This window comes from Drosophila navojoa, chromosome 4 (genome assembly GCF_054131105.1).
Source record: "Drosophila navojoa isolate 15081-1374.11 chromosome 4, UAZ_NAV_1.0, whole genome shotgun sequence".
Taxonomy (NCBI): domain Eukaryota; kingdom Metazoa; phylum Arthropoda; class Insecta; order Diptera; family Drosophilidae; genus Drosophila; species Drosophila navojoa.
In genome coordinates this window covers 25286015-25305774 of record NC_142892.1, presented here as the reverse complement: position 1 = coordinate 25305774, position 19760 = coordinate 25286015, and the positions used below count along the sequence as shown (strand labels likewise).

Below are 19760 nucleotides of genomic sequence, written 5' to 3'. Positions count from 1 at the left end.
TAAAATTGAGCGAAAACGACCAGACATTGAATAGGACACTATCTTAAAACACAAAAATATTTTCACTAAATGAAAAACTTTTTTCTACATTAACTCTGATGTGTATTAAATTTATCTATAAAACAAAAGTATCCGTACAAAAATCGCATCATTTTTGCAGAAGTAATTAGTCAATCGCCGCTAAATCAGCCGTTTCGTCCACTCTGCACCGCTTACTTCGCTCTCATGTAGAGTAATTGTTCATTCAAATTAATCAATTTCTTTATCAAACTATCTTTTCATCTATTATATTGAAACCCCTCTCTGATTCTATCTGATAAAAAACTTTACCTTATATATCAAACACTGCATAAATACTATTCATATCATCAATTTATTTTATTTCACTTAATTTTATTTACTTATATACGCAAAATATGACCTTCGAGACGAATATAATTTTGACATTGAAGTATTTTCTGATCGGAAAAACCCACAAAAGTCTAATTTGATTCTGATTCGACATCAATCGAGTAATAGCTCTCATGGGTATAATTGAATTCGTAGTTTGCATTGATATCAACAAAATAAGTGGGCAATATGCCTTGGCCCTTAACGTAGGTCATACCACGATACTTGCACTCAATACCATATTTCCTAAGTATAAGTGCCGTATTCTGAGTAACGTGTATTTTGCCAGCAACGCCGGTGGAGTCCATTCGAGAAGCCATGTTAGCAGCATGACCCCAAATATCGTACTGCACTTGAGAAGCCCCCACAACCCCAGCCATCACCTCTCCACTAGATATCCCAATGCTCATGTCGGCATTAAATACATCACGATCAATTGGAATGTTCCTATAATCATTGTTACACACCCAAAGCGTCCGCATCAAATCCAATGCAAAGGTTGTGAGCACAAATACCACTTCTTCCTTTTCGTCGGTTAAGGAATAGTGTTTCTTTTGAAAAGCTGCGAGCTTGAAACGTGCACGTTGGACTGCAAAAGAATAAATACATTAGTGCTAAAAAAATACTTTGTAATTTAATTATGTACCTTCCTGGATAAGAGAATCATGGCTCCGTGTTTCATTTTTTATATTTAGACCAATTTGTACATCCAACCCACAGGCTGCCATATAAGTAGAGCCCACGATTTTGATTTTTTCTACTCGATATTTGTCCCTATAATAGGACAACTAAAACAGAAACATTAAAGCTGATAATCGAATTGCTATTGCACAGTTCTTACGATTTGGTCAAATTCGGAAATAATCTCATTGAGAACGCGTAAATTAGGCAAAGTTAGCTCGAAGTTTTTGAGGGAAGCGAACATAACAGCCACCATATCGTAGCTCTCATAATAAAGCTCATGTTTGGCTAACGAAGTCAAGTAGACATTGACTGCAATAGTAATATATTCATTACTATTTAAAATGAAAATTAAGTAAGCAACTTTCGTACCAACATGGGATGGCAAAATATTGTGCAATAAAATTGTTATAGATTGGGCAGCTATGCGGGAATCATCCTGTTTTTTTATTAGCTCCACTCTCCATCTAAATATAATGCTTTTATTATGGAGTTAAAATTGAAGTTCTTGACTCACTTGTAATTGATTTTATTATCGAACTCCGTCTGTCGCTCTTTGAAAAATATAACTAACAAAGTAACTAATATCAACAGGCAGTGTGCGTATTCAGGTAGAAAATATGGGTTGGTTGTTAAACTGGTGTGTACAACATACTCATATTGATAAAACATAATGATTAGATAGCTAATAGCCTCTAGCAAACCAATAAATATTCTCATGTTAAACGGAATTCGTGTAAATATTATACTCATCATTATAATAAGACACACCATACACGTCAGGGTCCACGGGGCGAAGCACATCATAAAATCAGGCTCGTACTTGTACAGTATGCTGTCGATATGCAAAAGCTGGAACTCATCCCGATCACAATCATTCTAAAAGATAAATTGATTGTTATGATTATTGTTATCCAATAAAAATGTTTAGTTACCAACCAGCATAAGAGCAATAATACAAAAGTATGATATAATGAAGTACATATATATACCGATGCGATTAATGAGACTGCACTGTAGACTATCAGCGATTTTAAATAAGAAGCATGTGAAAGGTGAGTATGCGTGTAACATTGTGGAATAGCGCCAATGACAGATCTTCTTATACCAAGTTATAAATAATAGCATGGACAACGTAATAATAAGAACTATATCCACATAAACTGAGAAGCTGTCCTTTTTTTGGTTATAAAATAGTTGTACGTATATAAGGGTCATACCGCAGCACCAGGCTAGAAGAACACTGTATTTCAACATATAGTCCGGTTGGTGGATATACTTATATTCCAGTCGGGAATCATGAAAATTCAATAGAAAACTTCCAATCTCTGACTTGGCCGTAGTTGACTTTTCTTTTTGTTTTGTGTTTTTAAAATTAAATATTTCGTACACGACCTCTTTAAGTCTGTTGGAAGACACTATTTTATTGTACAATGGGGTTAAAATAAATGATCCTTACCCTTTGGGACCAAGCGGCATCTTTTTCAATTCTTCATCTAAAGATAGCCCATTGTCATTTGTCTCTTTTATAGAGCAAGTTGAGCCAGGATACTTAAAAGCTTTAAATTCATTTGTTTTATTTTCGTCAATACCGGTAATAAGGAATGTGACTACATTACACTTGCGAAGGAAATTATCTTTTCGTGCTTTATCAGTACCAGGAAATACATTGTACCTGTCGTCTGTCATTTGCAGAGTTCTTTCGCTAACATGAATTTGACCAGGCATACCAGTTGATTCCAATTGATTCGCAATTAAGACATCTGTACCTATTAAAATAATATTTATCAACAACTGGAGATTGGTGGAAATTTTGCTTACCCCAAATGTCATATTGTAGTTTCGCTGCACCTAGGACACCAGCAAACAATTCTCCCGAATGCACACCAACACGCATGTCAATGTCAATTTTTACCTTATCTCTGAAATATATATAGATATATATACATATAGGCCAGCAGCATAAAATCAAGTATGAAAGCTCTACTCGGAAATATCCAATTAGGAAAACTCACGCCTATACATATGCAAAAACAAATGTTCTTTGGTATATGAGTATTGAATATTGGAACTAACATCTTAACAAATTTTTTTAAGTCGCATACAGATTTAACTCAAGAACAAGTCAGAAAGGTCTAGTCGAGACTGCTTAACTACGAGATCCTCTGAACCCTTCAAGCAACACACACACACGTGCACCCACACACACACACACACACGCACACACACACACGCACACACACACACACACACAGAGTTTGAGTTGCGTTTTCGTGGAGTACGGTCGATGTCATCGCGATCCACCGTGGACAATAGCTTGATCTTTGTTTTTCCCTGTGAAAGTGGAAAGAACTGTAGACAACGTGGTTGCTGTGGGCGCGACGCACCCAGCGACGGCAAAACAAAAACAATAAAAAACTTACTTCGCGGCGGTTTCGCGGAGTACCCCAGTGGTACAATCCGGTGGTACAAGAGAGGGGGGCAATAGCGTCACTGTTTTTGGCGTCAGGGCTTTTCTCCTTCCCTTTCTTTTTAAGCGCGAAATAATTTGTCGCATTAGGCGTCACATTTGTGCAAATAATAAATAATCAGGTGCATTCACTCTAACAGCTGATAGTAGTGCTGGAAATTGCAGCGGACAATCAGCTGCTCACTAACTTTGGTGAGTTGCTAAGTCTCAGCAAAGACAGCAACCCAGCTGCTGGTGTGAGGTAGCAGGTACTAAAAGTAGTGCATACTTTCAGGCTCTCGCTGTAGTTAGGTTGAGTTTAAGTTACTGTGGTCTCTAAACTCAAATTATATTAGTAGGCAGTGCCCACTACAGGCTTCACGCCGTGGTAGTCGGAGCAATATGGAGGCCATGATGGAGGAGGAGTTGCAAGCTTTCGCGCGCCGTTCCTCGTTGCAGCGATCGCCGCAGCAACAACAGAGGGCGTTGCCGCAGCCGTCGACTTGTAACCAGTCTCCAGTGGCTGAGTGCCAGGCACCCAAGTCTTTAAAAGAAGCGTTAGCTCAAATAGGAGTTACGCTAGAGGGTTTGTCTGCCCTATTTGGGGGGCAGCGGCATATAAATGCACTAATGAGAGAGGAGCTGGCTAGGCTGGTCAGTCTTCACAAGACGGCCGAAGCGTTCTGCAACCGACCGGTCAAAGACTGCGAGGTGCAGACCACGCTGGTCAAAGAAGTAGCTCAGAAGGCTAAAACAGCGAGCGTTAGTGCTACAGCAGGTAGTAATACGCCCAAGCGGTCGAGGGAAGTTGCCACTGAGCAGAGGAAAACTCCCTCGAAAAAGCCGAGGCACAATAAAAGCGCAGCAAATCCAATAGAGCCAATGGTTCTACGGGCTGAAGCCGTTAAAACCAACCAGGTAGGTCGACAGACGAATTCGAACAGCTGGACGGTTGTTAAGGGACGCAAGCCGCTGCAAAAACGTTCCAGAAGCGACGCCATCGCGGTTTCAGGTGTAGGTGGTTGCAGCTATGCGGACATGCTTCGCGTGGTCAAGAGCGACCCAAATTTAAAGCATCTGAGTGGCGACGTCCAAGGTATTAGGAAGACTGCTAAGGGGGACCTTTTGTTGCAACTGAGTAGGAAGCCGGAGCATAGCGCTGAGGCTCTGCACGAAGCTGTAGGCAAAGCCTTGGGTGACCGAGCGGTAGTTAAAACACTTACCGAATCGGCTCAAATTGAGATTCGCGACCTAGATGAGTTAGCAAGTAAAGAGGAGATCTTGGATGCAATCAGGGTGGAGTTGAAGGATAGCTCACTCCCCATTGAGGCTATCAAATCGCTTCGGCCAGCTTTTGGTGGACAGCAAAGATCTACGGTTGCTCTTCCAATTGGGAAAGCTAAAACTCTGCTCGAGCTGTCCAAAATTAGAATAGGATGGGTAGTATGCCGTATTCGAGCCGTGGAACAGCCTAAACGCTGTTTCAAGTGCCTCGATTACGGTCATATGGCAGCAAACTGTCGCAGCGACTGTGACCTAAAGGGCGCCTGTTTCAGGTGTGGAGAGATGGGTCACAGTGCAAAAGCATGCACTAAGCCACCAAAATGTAGCCTCTGCATCCGGAAAGGTGAAAAGCAGACGGACCATTCAGCAGGCAGCTTCAAGTGCCCATCTTACCGTGAAGCTGCTCGTAAAATGAAATGTTAAGGTTCTTGCAGCTTAACCTAAATCATTGTATTGCTGCCCAAGACCTTCTTGAGCAGACCGTTAGGGAAAAATGTATAGACGTAGCTTTTCTCAGTGAGCCCCACCACTGTATAACCAGCTGCCCTAGGACATGGTCAACTGACGTTAATGGCAAAGCTGCGTTGTGGGTATGCGGCAACTCAACGAACGTACTTTCGAATGTTAAGTCATTCAATGGGTTCGTACGCGGCCGATATGGCAACTTATGGCTTTACAGTTGCTATCTGGCCCCCAGCATGCAGCTCAGTGAATTCACGACGGTGCTCGACGAGCTTGCCGAGGATGCTAGGGGTCGGAAGGCCATTATAGCTGAAGATTTTAACTCCTGGGCGTTAGAATGGGGTAGCCTCACAACAAATGCCAGAGGTCGTATCCTACTGGAGATCTTCGCAACACTAGATGTTGCACTGCTCAACACTGGGCACGAGTACACCTTCAGTCGGGCGGGATACGGATCTGTCATCGACATTACTTTTGTCACTTCATCCCTCTTTCGGGGAGCAACATGGAGCCATTGCGATAGCTATACGGGCAGCGATCATACGGCACTTCTATTCACAATAGGTGAGCCACCTGCCAGGGCGTCACCCTTGTGGAGGGAGTCGTATCGGCTAGATACTTTTGATCCCGCGGTCTTTTCTGAGGCCATTCAGTCTCTGGGCACAATTGGTAATGCTGAGGCCAGAGCATGCCAAATGGTAGCCCAAATACAGAGTGCCTGTAATAGCCACATGCTACGCCGCAAGCAGTTCACGCGACAACAACCGCCTACGTATTGGTGGAATGCACAAATAGGTGACATTCGTCGCAAATGCATCCAGGCGAGAAGAAGCTACCAACGGGCTCGCGGTAGGTCTACGTTTTTAGAAAAACAATTAGCTTACCAGGCAGCTAGAAGACAGTTGAAGAGGGCCATTCGGGCAAGCAAAAGAGAATGTTTTTTAGAGTTGTGCGACTCAGCCGAATATGACCCTTGGGGCAGGGCATATAAGATAGTAGTTAAAAGACTATACGCAGGTAGACAGGTGCAGCCTACGGATCGTCTGGAGCTTAAAACGATTGTGGAAACGCTCTTTCCAGAAAGTTTAAGCTCCATTCACGCCCCTCGGTCCGAGTCTGCTGATCAGGGCTCAATGAGCACTGAAATTGTTTTAGTCACAGAGGAAGAAATTATATTAACTCTCCGGGGTCTTAGAACCAACACTGCTCCAGGGCCGGACGGGATCCCAAATCGTGCGCTAAAGCTAGCCCTCGCCTTGCACCCTAATACGTTCGCTGAATTATTCAACGAATGTTTAATACAAGAGAGGTTCCCGGCAAAATGGAAAGCCCAGAACCTGGTGTTGCTACCCAAGGCTGGCAAACCACCAGATGAGCCATCCTCATACAGACCGATCTGCCTCTTAGACACCATGGGAAAGGTGTTTGAGAAATTGATCTGCTCCAGACTGGAGACTGCGATTACTAGCGCCGGAGGCCTTTCACCAAATCAATTTGGATTCCGGAAGGCCCGGTCAACAACGGATGCGCTAAACAAAGTTGTTGGTCTGGCCACCTCCGCCATTCATGGCACAAGATGGAAGCATGGGACGAAGCAATACTGCATTATTGCGACCCTGGACGTAAAGAATGCCTTCAATACAGCTAGTTGGGATATGATACTGAATGCGCTGTCACAATATAATATCCCTAAATATCTTAAAGAAACAATAAAGAGTTACTTCAGAGGAAGAACACTGGTATACAATACGAGTGAGGGTCCCCAAACTCATACAGTGTCAGCTGGAGTACCCCAAGGCTCAGTGCTGGGGCCTCTCCTATGGAATATCATGTACGACGGCGTACTGCGCTTGGAACTACCAACAGGTGCGCACACCATCGGCTTTGCTGATGATGTAGCTGTCGTAGCCATAGGAAAGGAACTCAAAGATACAGAGGATATGTGCAGCGAAAGTATCAATCGCATACGAAGCTGGTTGACTGGAGCTGGGCTCGAGCTAGCGGCACACAAAACTGAAGTTGTCCTAGTCAGCAGTCGCAAAAGAGTGGAATCTGCCAATATAAAGATCGGCAGCGTCACCATTGCGTCAAAGAGGGCGATAAAGTATCTTGGTGTCATGATAGACACAAGATTAACTTTCCGCGAGCACTTAGAGTATGTGCAAAAAAAGGCAGCTGATTCTTGTAGAGCTCTCTCGAGAATTATGCTTAACACGCGGGGACCTAAACAGCAACGACGTCTCCTTCTAATGAGCGTCATTAGGTCCGTCATCCTCTACGCTGCGCCCATATGGGCAAGAGCGATGGCAACGCCGAGCTACAGCCGGGGCATTTGCGCGATCTACAGACTGAGCGCAATCAGAGTCAGCTGCGCTTTCAGGACTATCTCCGATGACGCGGCGCTCGTCATAGCTGGTATGGTACCGCTGGAGTACTTGGTCGCCGAAGCCGTGGAGCGAAATTCGCACGCGCCTGCGCGACCCAACGCTATCAGGGCGAACAGCATTGCACGATGGCAAAGGAAGTGGAATAGCTCAGCTAAAGGGCGGTGGACGCACAAGCTCATCCCGGAGCTTGAACCATGGGTCAACCGCAAGCACGGCGAGGTAAACTTCTACCTTACGCAGATCCTCTCGGGACATGGATGCTTTCGGAGCTATTTGAAGCGCTTCGGCCACGAGGAATCTGACGAGTGCCCCTGGTGCGAGCGAGGGCACGTGGAAGACGCCAACCACATTCTTTTCGAATGTGGAATGGTTCCTGGAGGAGAGGCGTCGTCTGGAAGAGGCAGTGAGCCGCTCCATCAGAGCGGACAACATTATCAACGCCATGCTGGAATCGGAGGAAGCTTGGGAACAAACAAGCACCTTCGCGGCCACAGTGATGATGGAGCTCCGCAGAGTCGAGCGAATGAGAAGTCGAGCTGTCCCAGGCTAAGGTAGCGCACAGTGCTTGCGAAGCAATGCTTTACGGCCGTCCCGCAAGCATCGCGCACTATCCTAGCCACCACACAGCTTGCATCTTGTATTATTATTATATTAAAAACTGTCAATAAACGAATATAAAAAAAAAAGCACACACCCACACGCACACACATACATACATACATACGCCTTTACAAATACGATCGTGAGGGATATAGGTGGATATAGGGGTGGGGGGGGTAGATTTTAACAAAAATCAAAACAGTATAATATGCATCTTAATATATATTTAACATTTGGAGAGTATCTTTAAGGATGTGGGAGATATAATGTTATAACTGATTTTCGATAAGGTTCTTTATTGATAAAAAATATCGGAAAAAGTGATCGTTTTTTAGTGATAAACTCGATATGCGCGCAATATATACGGACACGTAAAAAAAAACTTGAAGTCTCTAACTCTTATATCTCCAAGAACGATGCGTTCATACATACGGACACATACGGACATACGGACAGACATACGGACAGGGCGAAATCGACTCAGCTCGTCGCCCTGATTAAGAATATATATACTTTGTGGGGTCTGCCACATCCTCCTTCTGCCCGTTACATACTTTTTCAAAAAACCATTATACCCTGATTTCCCATTTTCAATGGGTTCAGGGTATAATTAGAAACCCTGAAGAGCAGCAACAATATAAGAGTAACATCTGTAAATCTCATATCTTTGCTGTCTTTTCTTAAGTAAGTCATTATTTCCGACAGAGTGGAGTGAAATCTCTCTATTTGTCCGTTACTTGTTGAGCTATAAGGAGGGTTTGTATAAACTTCGATACCTAGTTGGTCTTGCAGCAAGAACTTTATTTAGGCTGAATTTCGACCTCGTTCGTTGTCGATTACTACAGTTTTGGGCATGCCGAATGGAATTAGGATTTCTCTTAATGGGATTTTTATATCTTCTGATATTTTGATAATTTATCAATGCTATTTAAAAGGGTCTTATATTCCGTTATATAAATATCTATATGAATGATCTCGCCTGGATATTTGGGAATTGGTGTTGCTTGGATTGCGGGATTTGGGGGGTGTCTATCATATTTCGACTCTCTGCATGTTGAACATGACTTTGTAATTTCTTTAACTTGTTCTGATGCTTTTGCTGACATATGACCACCTTCACCTCTAAGGTGAGTGGTAAGGGGTTTAGCTAATTATGCATAATCTCTAATGAATCTGCGGTAATAGCCGGAGAGACCTAAGAACGATCGTAGTTCTTTAAGAGTCTTGGGCACGGGAAATTTGGAAATAGGTTCAACCTTTCCTGAATTTGTCTTAAAAGAGTCTTGGGCACGGGAAATTTGGAAATAAGGTCAACCTTTCCTGGATTTGTCTTAAAATAGTGAAATAGTGAATCCTAGGAAATTGACTTCCTTTTTGAAAAAATCACACTTGATGTTTCATATTGACGTTAAGAAAAGTCGTGAAGACTTGTTTTAGGTGATGAGCATGTTCGTTTTCAGTTTTGCTGAAAACAATGATGTCATCAATGTAGACATAGCAGATTTTTCCAATGTGGTCCCTTAGAATATCATCTTTGGAATATTGAATATTGAAGTCTTCAGACCGAAAGGTAGTCTTGTAATTCGTATTTCCCTCCATTTACAGAAAATGATGTCTTTTCTATGTCTGTTTCCTTCAAGGGAATTTGGTGGAAACCAATTTTCAGGTCGAGGACCGGAAGAATTTATTGTCCTCTAAGTGGGCTATGATGTCACCTATTTCTGGCATGGGATATCGGTCGGAGATTGTGACCAAATTTAGTTTGCGATAGTCGATCACTAAACGGTATTTCTTTTTTCCCGAGGCATCAGATTTTTTTGGTACGATCCATACTGGTGCGTTATGCGGCGATCTAAAAGGACTGATAACTCCGTCGTCAAGCATTATTATTCTTGTTTTCTTAGTTAAATATTCTTATTAAATTTCACATAATTGCAGTTCGGTTGAAAATTGCAAATATCTATATTTTCCTGTGCAAGGTTTGATTCGTTGTTCACTGTGTTTTTAATAATCTGCTTTTTATACCCTGAACCCATTTAAAATGGGAAACAAAGTATATTATGGGTTTGTTAAAAGTATGTAACAGGCAGATGGAGGCGTGGCAGACCCCACAAAGTATATATATTCTTGATCAGGGCGACAAGCTGAGTCGATTTGGCCCTGTCCGTCTGTCTGTACGCGTCGGTCTCAGAAGATATAAGAGCTAGAGACTTGAAATTTTTTCCTAGGTTCGTGTATATAACGCGCATATCGAGTTTATCACAAAACATTGATAACTACTCCCAATATTTTATTATCGATTAAAAACCTTATCGAAAACTAGTTATTTTATTATATCTTCTACACCTTTAGAGCTAGCGCTTCCAAATTTTAAATGTAGACTTTTGTGTATTTTATATAATTTCGATTTTTGTTACAATTTATCCCCCACCCCTAAATTCACCCCCTTAACCTCACTTTCGTAAAAGGCATACTTCAAGTACTAAAGACTTGTGCTTTGATATGTACATACATTTAAACATTATGTTTACGTTCTGAAAGTTTCATTAAGATCGTACGTCTAGAAATTCATATATAAATTCATATTTTAATGCCCACACTGCAGCGCAGCCCAAGCACAGTCGCTGCTTACTGCGCAGTTAGCAGAGCGCGTTCTTATACGTGCGTGTGTAGAGTGAGTAGAATATCAGATTGAAGGTTCAGGGTACCTCCTAGTCGAACAGTCTCGACTAGAGTTTTCATACTTGTTTTCAATGGGCTCAGCGTATACAAAGTAAGCAGGCTGTAGTCGAGACTGCTCGACTAGGAGATACCCTAAACCCTCCATTCTGCACTTCTTTTATGCATACACACGTACAGATACATCCACACACACGCATAAGCCCGCGCTCTGCTAACTGCGCAGTAAGCAGTGACTGCGCTTGGGCTGCGCTGCAGTGAGGGCAATATTATACGAATATATTTCGATAAGGATTTTAAGCGATAATAAAATATCGGGAATAGTTTCAATTTTTAAAGAAAACTTGCTATGTGTGTGACATACACGGACGTACGAAAAAATTCTCTAGCTCTTATATCTTCTGAGATCGACGCGTTCATACATACTACAGGTCTACATGAATGTAATCATTTCCAAAACCATAATACTTACTGTACAGTAGTAAAATGTGCTTACAAATACTTTACTCTTTTTGTACTGTACAGTATATTCAAATGTTAAAGAAAAATCTGTACAATATTTTAATGTACTCACTTAGAGAAACTGACAGTAATAGTTGTACCATTAACCAAAGAACAGCTGGAAATAGAATAACCGTTATTTTCCTAAGTACTAACCGAATTTCTCGAATACTATCGATCATACAAAGTCCTAAATCGACGCAGCATTTGGCATGGTTAGGATCTGGATTTATAAGGCCGGCTACACAATAGTAACAGTCTCCTAAGAATTTAATTCGCTGCACAGAATACTTAGAAGCAGCCTTATCAAATCTAGCATACAACGCGTGCAGTAAAGCTATAAGCCTCTTAACGGGTAACGTTGTAGTCAACATGGTATAGTTAACTATATCTGCATACAGAATAGTAACGTCTGTATGAATTTGAATGGATATAATTCGACATGTTCTCTTTATAGAGGGCATTTTGTGCTGCTTTTCCATGGATTCAAGTCGCTTTCGAATATCATCTTGAATTGGCTCTGCTATTTGCGGTGGCAGTATGCTATGCAAAAATACTCTTTCTTGCGCGCGTGCGCTCCTTAACGTAGTGTCCTCCATTACATACTGATGCCGATCAAGGAGCGAGGCGCGCACAACTATCTCACGCATTACACGAAAATAGGTACCCATCATATTTAGGCAAATATAGTTGCATAACTCTACAATAAATTGGTTGAAGCGTGTCGTATAGCCCATTTTTTTTCGGTATTCAGCACCAAGATATAGTCCGAAGTAAATTATATACGTTATAGTCACAGAAAATGCAAGCATCGCCGCAAGCACATATGGAATCGGGAAAAACATATAAATCATTAATATAATATATACATCAAAGATAGTTTCCAATATCCAGTCACTATTTCGATTATGGAAATAATTAAGCAGCAGATCTGAATAAGGAATATTACTTTTTAAAATGTAAGATTATAATAAACAAAGATACCAACCGACTGAAACAATAGCCATCACGGCAATCATCGATGTAAGGGACATCATAAATTTGTGTCGCATTACAAATTCCACATTTATGTTAGGCCACATGACTGCAATGATGACAGCTGTCAATGCTACATAGCAGAAAACGTCTATATATATTAAATCCAGGTACTGTGCACACAGATAATTTTACAATTATTATTAAAGTGATACAGATCCACCCTCTCACCACACAGGTCGTCAATAACAGAGTGCAATGCAATATTGTGAAAAACAAATGCAGCATCAGAAACACGCCGACGTAGTTGGCCCGCAGACGCACCTGGTGTGCACCAAATTTATCTTCAATGCCCGCATCCTTACACTTCTTCTGAAAATGTTCGAATTTGTAAATTGTATAAATATTATACAATTGTTGACATTCATATTTAAGAATATGGGGTACCGTTAAAAATCCATAGTCCCATTTTATTTCTTTTGTGTAATTCAATTGACAAATCATTTTTAAAAAAATATCAACATAATAAGAAAAAAAATATGTATATAAATAAAATAAATAAAATATTCAAAGATTAGATAATATACCAATTTTAAACGGAAAAAAATGGCACACATATTTTTTAAAAGTAGTAACAAAATAATCAAGGAGTAGGTGATATAGTTATTTATTTGCTCTAATACTGTAGAAAATTCAGGTGGGCGTAGACACTTCATTTTTGGCCAACTCATAGAACAAGCTAACCGTAACCTAACTACAAAATTTGGATGCTTACGCTCCAAAAATGTGAAAATAACAAGGTATTTTTCGATGTGCCAGGCCCCTAAAGAGGCGTATCAGTATATAAACTATATAAATCAAATATTTGAAAGTGACTTTTGGATGAAAAACAAACATTTATTTACTTTAAGAGCTGGATTAGAACAATTATAAAAGTACTATTTATATTAAAGCTGCGGCTGTTGTTATTGGCGTCGCTGCCGCCATGGTCACTGCTGTGTTGCTGATAGGTGTTTTATGACACGATGGCTCCCACGGTGGTGCTGATCGGTGCGCTGACTCGTCGCTCGTCGCGGAAATGCACACGTTGACCAGAATGTGTGACGATAGGCTCCCACGGCTGTGGTTGCGTTGCTGTTTTTTTTTGCTAACAAAGCGCACGTGTCAAAAGTGCATGCACTGGAGCCGTGATATTATTGGGCTGGTGCAATGCCCTTTTGTAAGGTCTGTCGTTAACTCTTCCCCCCTCAGATGTGGACGTCCTCGGTCGCAATATAGAAAACTTGAGCATTTCCTCTCTTCTCTGCTTCGGATGTTGTGATTTGACTTGTGGTGGTTGGGGTCTTTCGTTTTAGCAAGTATCCGGCCACTATGATAATTATTAGTAGAGTGCCAGAGAGTGTTATATTGACTGTTGCTCTTATATTGTTGCTGCTCTTCAGGGTTTCTAATTATACCCTGACCCCATTGAAAATGGGAAATCAGGATATAATGGTTATGTTAAAATGGGCGACGAGCTGAGTCGATTTGGCCCTGACCGTCTGTCTGTCTGTCTGTCTGTCCGTCCGTCTGTCCGTATGTATGAACACGTCGATCTTAGAAGATATAAGAGCTAGAGCCTTCAACATTTTCTTAAAAATGTCCGTATATAGCGCGCGCATATCGAGTTTATCACTAAAAAACGATAACTCATTCCGATACTTTTGTATCGATAAAAACCTTATCGAAGATCACTTAAAAAATTATATCTTCTACATCTTTCAGGCTAGAGTCTCCAAATTTAAAATGTATATTAAGATGTATTTTATACAATTTCGGTTTTTGCTAAAATTTGCCCCCTCCCCTATATCCACCCCTTCCCCCTCATATTTGTAAAAGGCGTATTTTAAATACTAGAGACTTGACATACATTTAAACAATATGATTTCGTTCTGAAAGTTTCATTACGATCGTACGTCTAGAATTCAAATTATTCAACAAATAAATTCTCAAAATACTGCAAGACTGCAGCGGAATCCAAGCGCAATCGCCTGTATATGTGCCCGTGTGTGTGTTGTTTGTTTGTGTGCGTGTGTGTGTTTGCGTGTGTGTGTGCTAATTGTTATTGAAATATCAGTTGCTTGTAAGGTTCAGGGGATCTTGTAGTCGAGCAGTCTCGACTAGAGATTTCTTACTTGTTTTATATTCGTTTATTTACAATCTTATTTTACTACAAGTTGCAAGTTGAGTGTTGGCTCGGATAGCGCGCGATGCGCTACCTTGGCTTGGTACAGCTCATCTTCTGATTCGCTCGACTCTGCGCAGCTGTATCATCACTGTGGCCGCGAAGGTGCATGTTAGTTCCCAAGCTTCCTCCGATTCCAGCATGGCGTTGACTATGTTGTCCGCTCTGATGGAGCGGCCCAGTGCCTCTTCTAGACGACGCCTCTCCTATAGGAACCGTCCGCATACGAAAAGGATGTGGTTGGCGTCTTCCACATGCCCTCGCCCGCACCAGGGGCACTCGTCAGTTTCCTCGTGACCAAAGCGCTTCAAATAGCTCCGAAAGCATCCATGGCCCGAGAGGATCTGCGAAAGATAGAAGTTAACCTTGCGTGTTTGCGGTTAACCCATGGCTCCACCGCCCTTTAGCTGAGCTATTCCACTTCCTTTGCCTTTGCCTTCCTGAGCCTCCTACTCCAGCTGACACTGTATGAGTTTGGGAACCCTCTCTCGTGTTGTATACCAGTGTTCTTCCTCTGAAGTAGCTCTTTATTATCTCTTTTTAAGATATTTAGGGATATTATATTGTGATAGCGCATCCAGTATCATATCCCAACTAGCTGTGTTGAATGCATTCTTTACATCCAGGGTCGCAATTATGCAGTATTGCTTCGTTCCGTGCCTCCATCTGGTGCCTTGGATGGCGTAAGTTGCCAGGCCAACAACTTTTCCTAGTGCATCAGTTGTTGACCGGGCCTTCCGGAAACCAAATCGATTAGGTGACAGGCCTCCGGCGCTAGCGATTTTCAGTCTTGAGCAGATCAATTTCTTAAAAACCTTTCCCATGGTGTCTAAGAGGCAGATTGGTCTATACGACGATGGCTCTTCCGGTGGTTTGCTTTTGCTTCTTTTTAGCCTTGGGTAGCAATACCAGGGTCTGCGTTTTCCATTTTGCAGGGAACGTCTCCTGAATTAAACATTCATTGTATAATTCGGTAAAGGCGAGGGCTAGCTTTCGATTTGGGATCTCGTCCGGCCCTGGAGCTGTGTTAGTTTTAAGACCTCTGAGAGCTACTAATATTTCATCGTCTGTAACTAAAAGAATTTGAGTGCTCGTTGAGCTCTGATCAGCAGCCTCGGACATAGGGGCATGAATGGAGCTTATCCGTTCTGGAAAGAGCGTTTCCACAATTGATTTAAGCTCCAAGCGATCCATAGGCTGCACCTGTCTACCTGCGTATAGTCTTTTAACTACTATCTTATATGCCCTGTCCCAAGGGTCATATTCGGCTGAGTCGCACAACTCTAGAAAGCATTCTCTTTTGCTTACCCGAATGGCCTTCTTCAACTGTTTTCTAGCTGCCTGGTAAGCTAATTGTTTTTCGAAAAACGTAGACCTACCCCGAGCCCGTTGATAGCTTCTTCTCGCCTGGATGCATTTGCGTCGAATGTCACCTATTTGTGCATTCCACCAATACGTAGGCGGTTGTTGTCGCGTGAACTGCTTGCGGCGTAGCATGTGGCTATTACAGGCACTCTGTATTTGGGCCACCATTTGGCATGCTCTGGCCTCAGCATTACCAATTGTGCCCAGAGACTGAATGGCCTCTGAAAAGACCGCGGGATCAAAAGTATCTAGCCGATACGATTCACTCCACAAGGTTGACGCCCTGGCAGGCCAACAGAAGTGCCGTATGATCGCTGCCCGTATAGCTATCGCAGTGGGTCCATGTTGCTTCCCGAACGAGGGATGAAGTGACAAAAGTAATGTTAATTACAGATCCGTATCCAGCCCGACTGAAGGTGAACCGTGGCCAGTGATGACCAGTGCTAGATGTCGCGAAGATCTCCAGTAGGATACGGCCTCTGGCATTTGTTGTGTGGCTGCCCATGAGTTAAAATCTCCACATAACATTTCATTTTACGTGCAGCTTCACGATAGGATGGGCACCTGAAGCTGCCTGCTGAGTGATCCGTATGATTTTCACCTTTCCGGACGCAGAGGCTATATTTCGGTGGCTTGCTGCATGCTTTTCACAGAGACCCATCTCTCCACACCTGAAACAGGCGACCTTTAAGTCACAGTCGCTGCCGCAGTTGGCTGCCATATGACCGTAATCGAGGCTCTTGAAACAGCGTTTAGGCTAATCCACGGCTCGGATACGGCATACTACCCATCCTATTCAGATTTTGGACAGCTCGAGCAGAGTTTTAGCTTTTTCAATTGGAAGGGCAACCGTAGCTCTTTGCTGTCCACCAAAAGCTAGTCGAGATCTCCTCTTTGCTCGCTAACTCATCTAGATCACGAGTCTCAATTTGAGCCGATTCGGTAAGTGTTTTAACTACCGTTCGGTCGCCATGGTCCTGCTACAGCTTCGTGCAGAGCCTCAGCGCTATGCTCCGACTTCCTACTTAATTGCAGCAAAAGGTCCCCTTTAGCTGTTTTCCTAATGCCTTGAACGTCGCCGCTCAGTTGCTTTAGATTTGGGTCGGTCTTGACTACAGGAAGCATGTCCGCATAGCTGCAACCACCCACGCCTGAAATCGCGATTGCGTCACTTCTGGGTCGTTTTTGGGTAGGCTTGCGTCCTCAAACGACAGTCCAGCTGTTCGGGCTCGTCTGTCGACCTGCCTGATTAGAATTTTCAGCTGTAGCCCGTAGAGCCATTTGTTCTTTTGGGTTCGCTGCGCCTTTATTGGGGCTTGGCTTTTTTGAGGGTGTTTTCCTCTGATCGGTGGCAGCTTCCCTTGACCGCTTGGGCGTGTTGCTACCTAAGATCGCGCTACTGCTCGCTTTCACCACTACTTTCTGGAGCGGCATAGTCTCGCAGTTTTTAACCGGTCGATTGCAGAGCTTTTCGGCCGTCTTATAGAGATTGACCAGCCTAGCCAACTCCTCTCTTTTTAGGGCACTAGCTGGCCCGGCAAACGTTGCATTGCCCTATCCATTTCTAAGTAAAAAATTGTTGAAAGCTATGTTGTTCAGGTTGGGATACACTCTGATTTATTTATTAATCGGATTTTCATTCAAGCACCTTGTGGTAAACGACATTCTTTGTTTTTTTTTGTCAGGTGCAAGAACAAATAATGCGGATGGTTTGCCACATGCCAAAATTGCTCGCTCACTTAACCATTTAGTATTTTTGTGGAGAGCAATTATATTCGGAAATACTTTGTTGATAAGCTCATCTTTTAATGAGACGAAATTGCAAAAATTTTGAGGAAATGAAATCAAGCCCCTCGATTCGTCAACGGCCACTATTCCTATACGGCCACTACCGATATTCAGCAATTGATTCGAGAAATCAGCAGATAGATCGTTCAACAATGCAATTCTCATATTTACAGACAGTTGAAGTTTGGTTACATATCGCCACAGCTTTGATGCTTTGAAGCAAGCGTTTATTTCGTCGGCAGCAGTAGATCTTGGAATTACTGGTAGTGTTTGTCGGAAATCGCCAGATAATAAAATCCTTGAACCGTTTCTTACTGCCGTTTCACAGGCTACCTCTCTTTGAGAAGGCCCTTCCTTGCTGGGAACTAACGTGGTGCCTTTCTCGGGCGATTTCTCGTTCTTCGCCAGATAATTGACTCGCGTTATTCCGTTGCCTAATTGCATTGTGGGTTCGCTGGGAAAGATTAGATCCTCTAGGATGCGGCATTTTTATTAATAGTAATACTGAATATGCACTCGCACAAAACCACAAAACAATCGAGATATATAAATATGAATAATTTACACAAACTTATGTCTGAGACAAACAAATTTTTTGTTTTTTATAAAATTAGCTTTTTTATGAATAGTCAGGTTTGCCTGAGGCTGTGCCGTACTACATTTGTTTATTTACTTCTATACTATTGTATAATATGAGAGCAGGACCGAAAACTGTAACTGTTAAAAAGCCTACTGAGTATAAATGGAAATTTGAATCTTTAGGGAAAAACCGCGTTTTTCAAGTATTCGTGAAATTTTTTCAGTATTTTTAAGATCTGCTATCCTACTCATAGCAGAGACAAATCCAACAAATCCAAAACCATGAAAATTGGTCCAGCAGATCTCGAGTTATAAGTGCTGGAAAACTTTTCACAGGTCTCTTTTATATATATAGATTAATATGCCGCTGGCCCCCAAATAAGGCAGTCAAGCCCTCTAAAGTAACTCCTATTTGGGCTAACGCTTCTTTTAGTAAGTTAAGGTCGACGGCTGTGGCAGCGCCGCTGCTGCGGTGATCGCTGCAACGAGGAACGACGCACGAAAGCTTGCAGCTCGTCCTCCATCCTGGCATCCATTTTTTGCTCCGACTACAACGACGTGAAGCCTGTGGTAGGCAATGGCTACTAATATAATTTGAGTTTACAGACCGCAGTATCTTAAACTCAGCTTAACTACAGAGAGAGCCCGAAAGTATGCACTACTTTTAGTAACTGCGTCTTCACTCCAGATGTTAGGTTGGTGTCTTTGCTAAGACTTAGCAACTCACCAAAGTTAGTGAGCAGCTGATTGTCCGCTGCAATTTCCAGCACTACTAACAGCTGTTAGAGTGAATGCACCTGATTTTTATTGATTGCGCAAGTGCGACGCCTAGTGACAAAACTTTTCGCGCTTTATTACAATAGAACTTCGACTCCAAAATCTCTAGTTTTACACGCTTCTCAAATGTTCGTGTTTGGTTGTCGAATTATATGTCTCTGGAATGTTGGGAATGGGATGTCGAAATTGTAGCTAGCTGAGTCGTCTTTATAAGAATATGATTTTTGAAGGTATTAATAAGGACTTCTACGCTAAAGGTTAGATTACCTGGTGAGCTTTTTGCACTGTGTTGTGTAGACGCAACTGAATTGATCTGGCTAGGTCTTGATAACGCGTCAGCAACTACGTTACTTTGACTTGGTTTGTAAAGTAATTCGTAATTATAATTCTCAAGGTATGCTTTCCATCTTTTTATTTTGGAATTTCCATTCCAGCTGCTGACCGAATAAGTGAGAGGTTGGTGATCAGTTTAGATTTTAACTTTTGCTTTACCGTATAGGAAAATCAGAGGTATATCTTTTTAATTGAAATTTTTTATTGAAATTGAAGTACAAACTCATCGGCCACTATAGAGTTCTTGATTTTTTAAAGGCTTCTATGGCGTCTTGGCTCATATTAA

The 19760-nt window shown here is 42.2% G+C and overlaps 1 protein-coding gene across 4 annotated transcripts; it reads right to left on the bottom strand.

The window, feature by feature from the left end:
• Positions 1–434: 434 nt before the first annotated feature.
• On the bottom strand, positions 435–13001 carry LOC108650547 (adenylyl cyclase X E). Of its 4 annotated transcripts, none has more exons than XM_089259214.1 (12): positions 12856–13000; positions 12640–12780; positions 12422–12581; positions 11590–12364; positions 2893–2993; positions 2531–2834; positions 2011–2476; positions 1589–1950; positions 1444–1538; positions 1232–1383; positions 1037–1178; positions 435–979 (listed from the first exon to the last, which is right to left on the bottom strand). In XM_089259214.1, the coding sequence occupies exons 1-12, from the start codon at positions 12910–12912 to the stop codon at positions 483–485; spliced, it is 3252 nt and encodes a 1083-aa protein (XP_089115340.1). In that variant the 5' UTR covers positions 12913–13000; the 3' UTR covers positions 435–482. The 4 variants fall into 4 exon arrangements, with proteins under 4 accessions (XP_089115340.1, XP_017955219.1, XP_089115339.1 ...); XM_018099730.3 differs by having other exon boundaries at positions 436–979; positions 2531–2840; XM_089259213.1 differs by having other exon boundaries at positions 436–979; positions 2531–2840; positions 12640–12777; positions 12856–12942.
• Positions 13002–19760: the final 6759 nt, after the last annotated feature.

Coding starts and splice junctions, on each gene's coding strand:
- LOC108650547 (XM_018099730.3), bottom strand. CDS start 12,912: ATGATTTGTCAATTGAATTACACAAAAGAAATAAAATGGGACTATGGA. Junction 2,841..2,892: donor ACTACAATATGACATTTGGG/GTAAGCAAAATT, acceptor TTATTTTAATAG/GTACAGATGTCTTAATTGCG. Junction 2,477..2,530: donor ATGCCGCTTGGTCCCAAAGG/GTAAGGATCATT, acceptor GTCTTCCAACAG/ACTTAAAGAGGTCGTGTACG.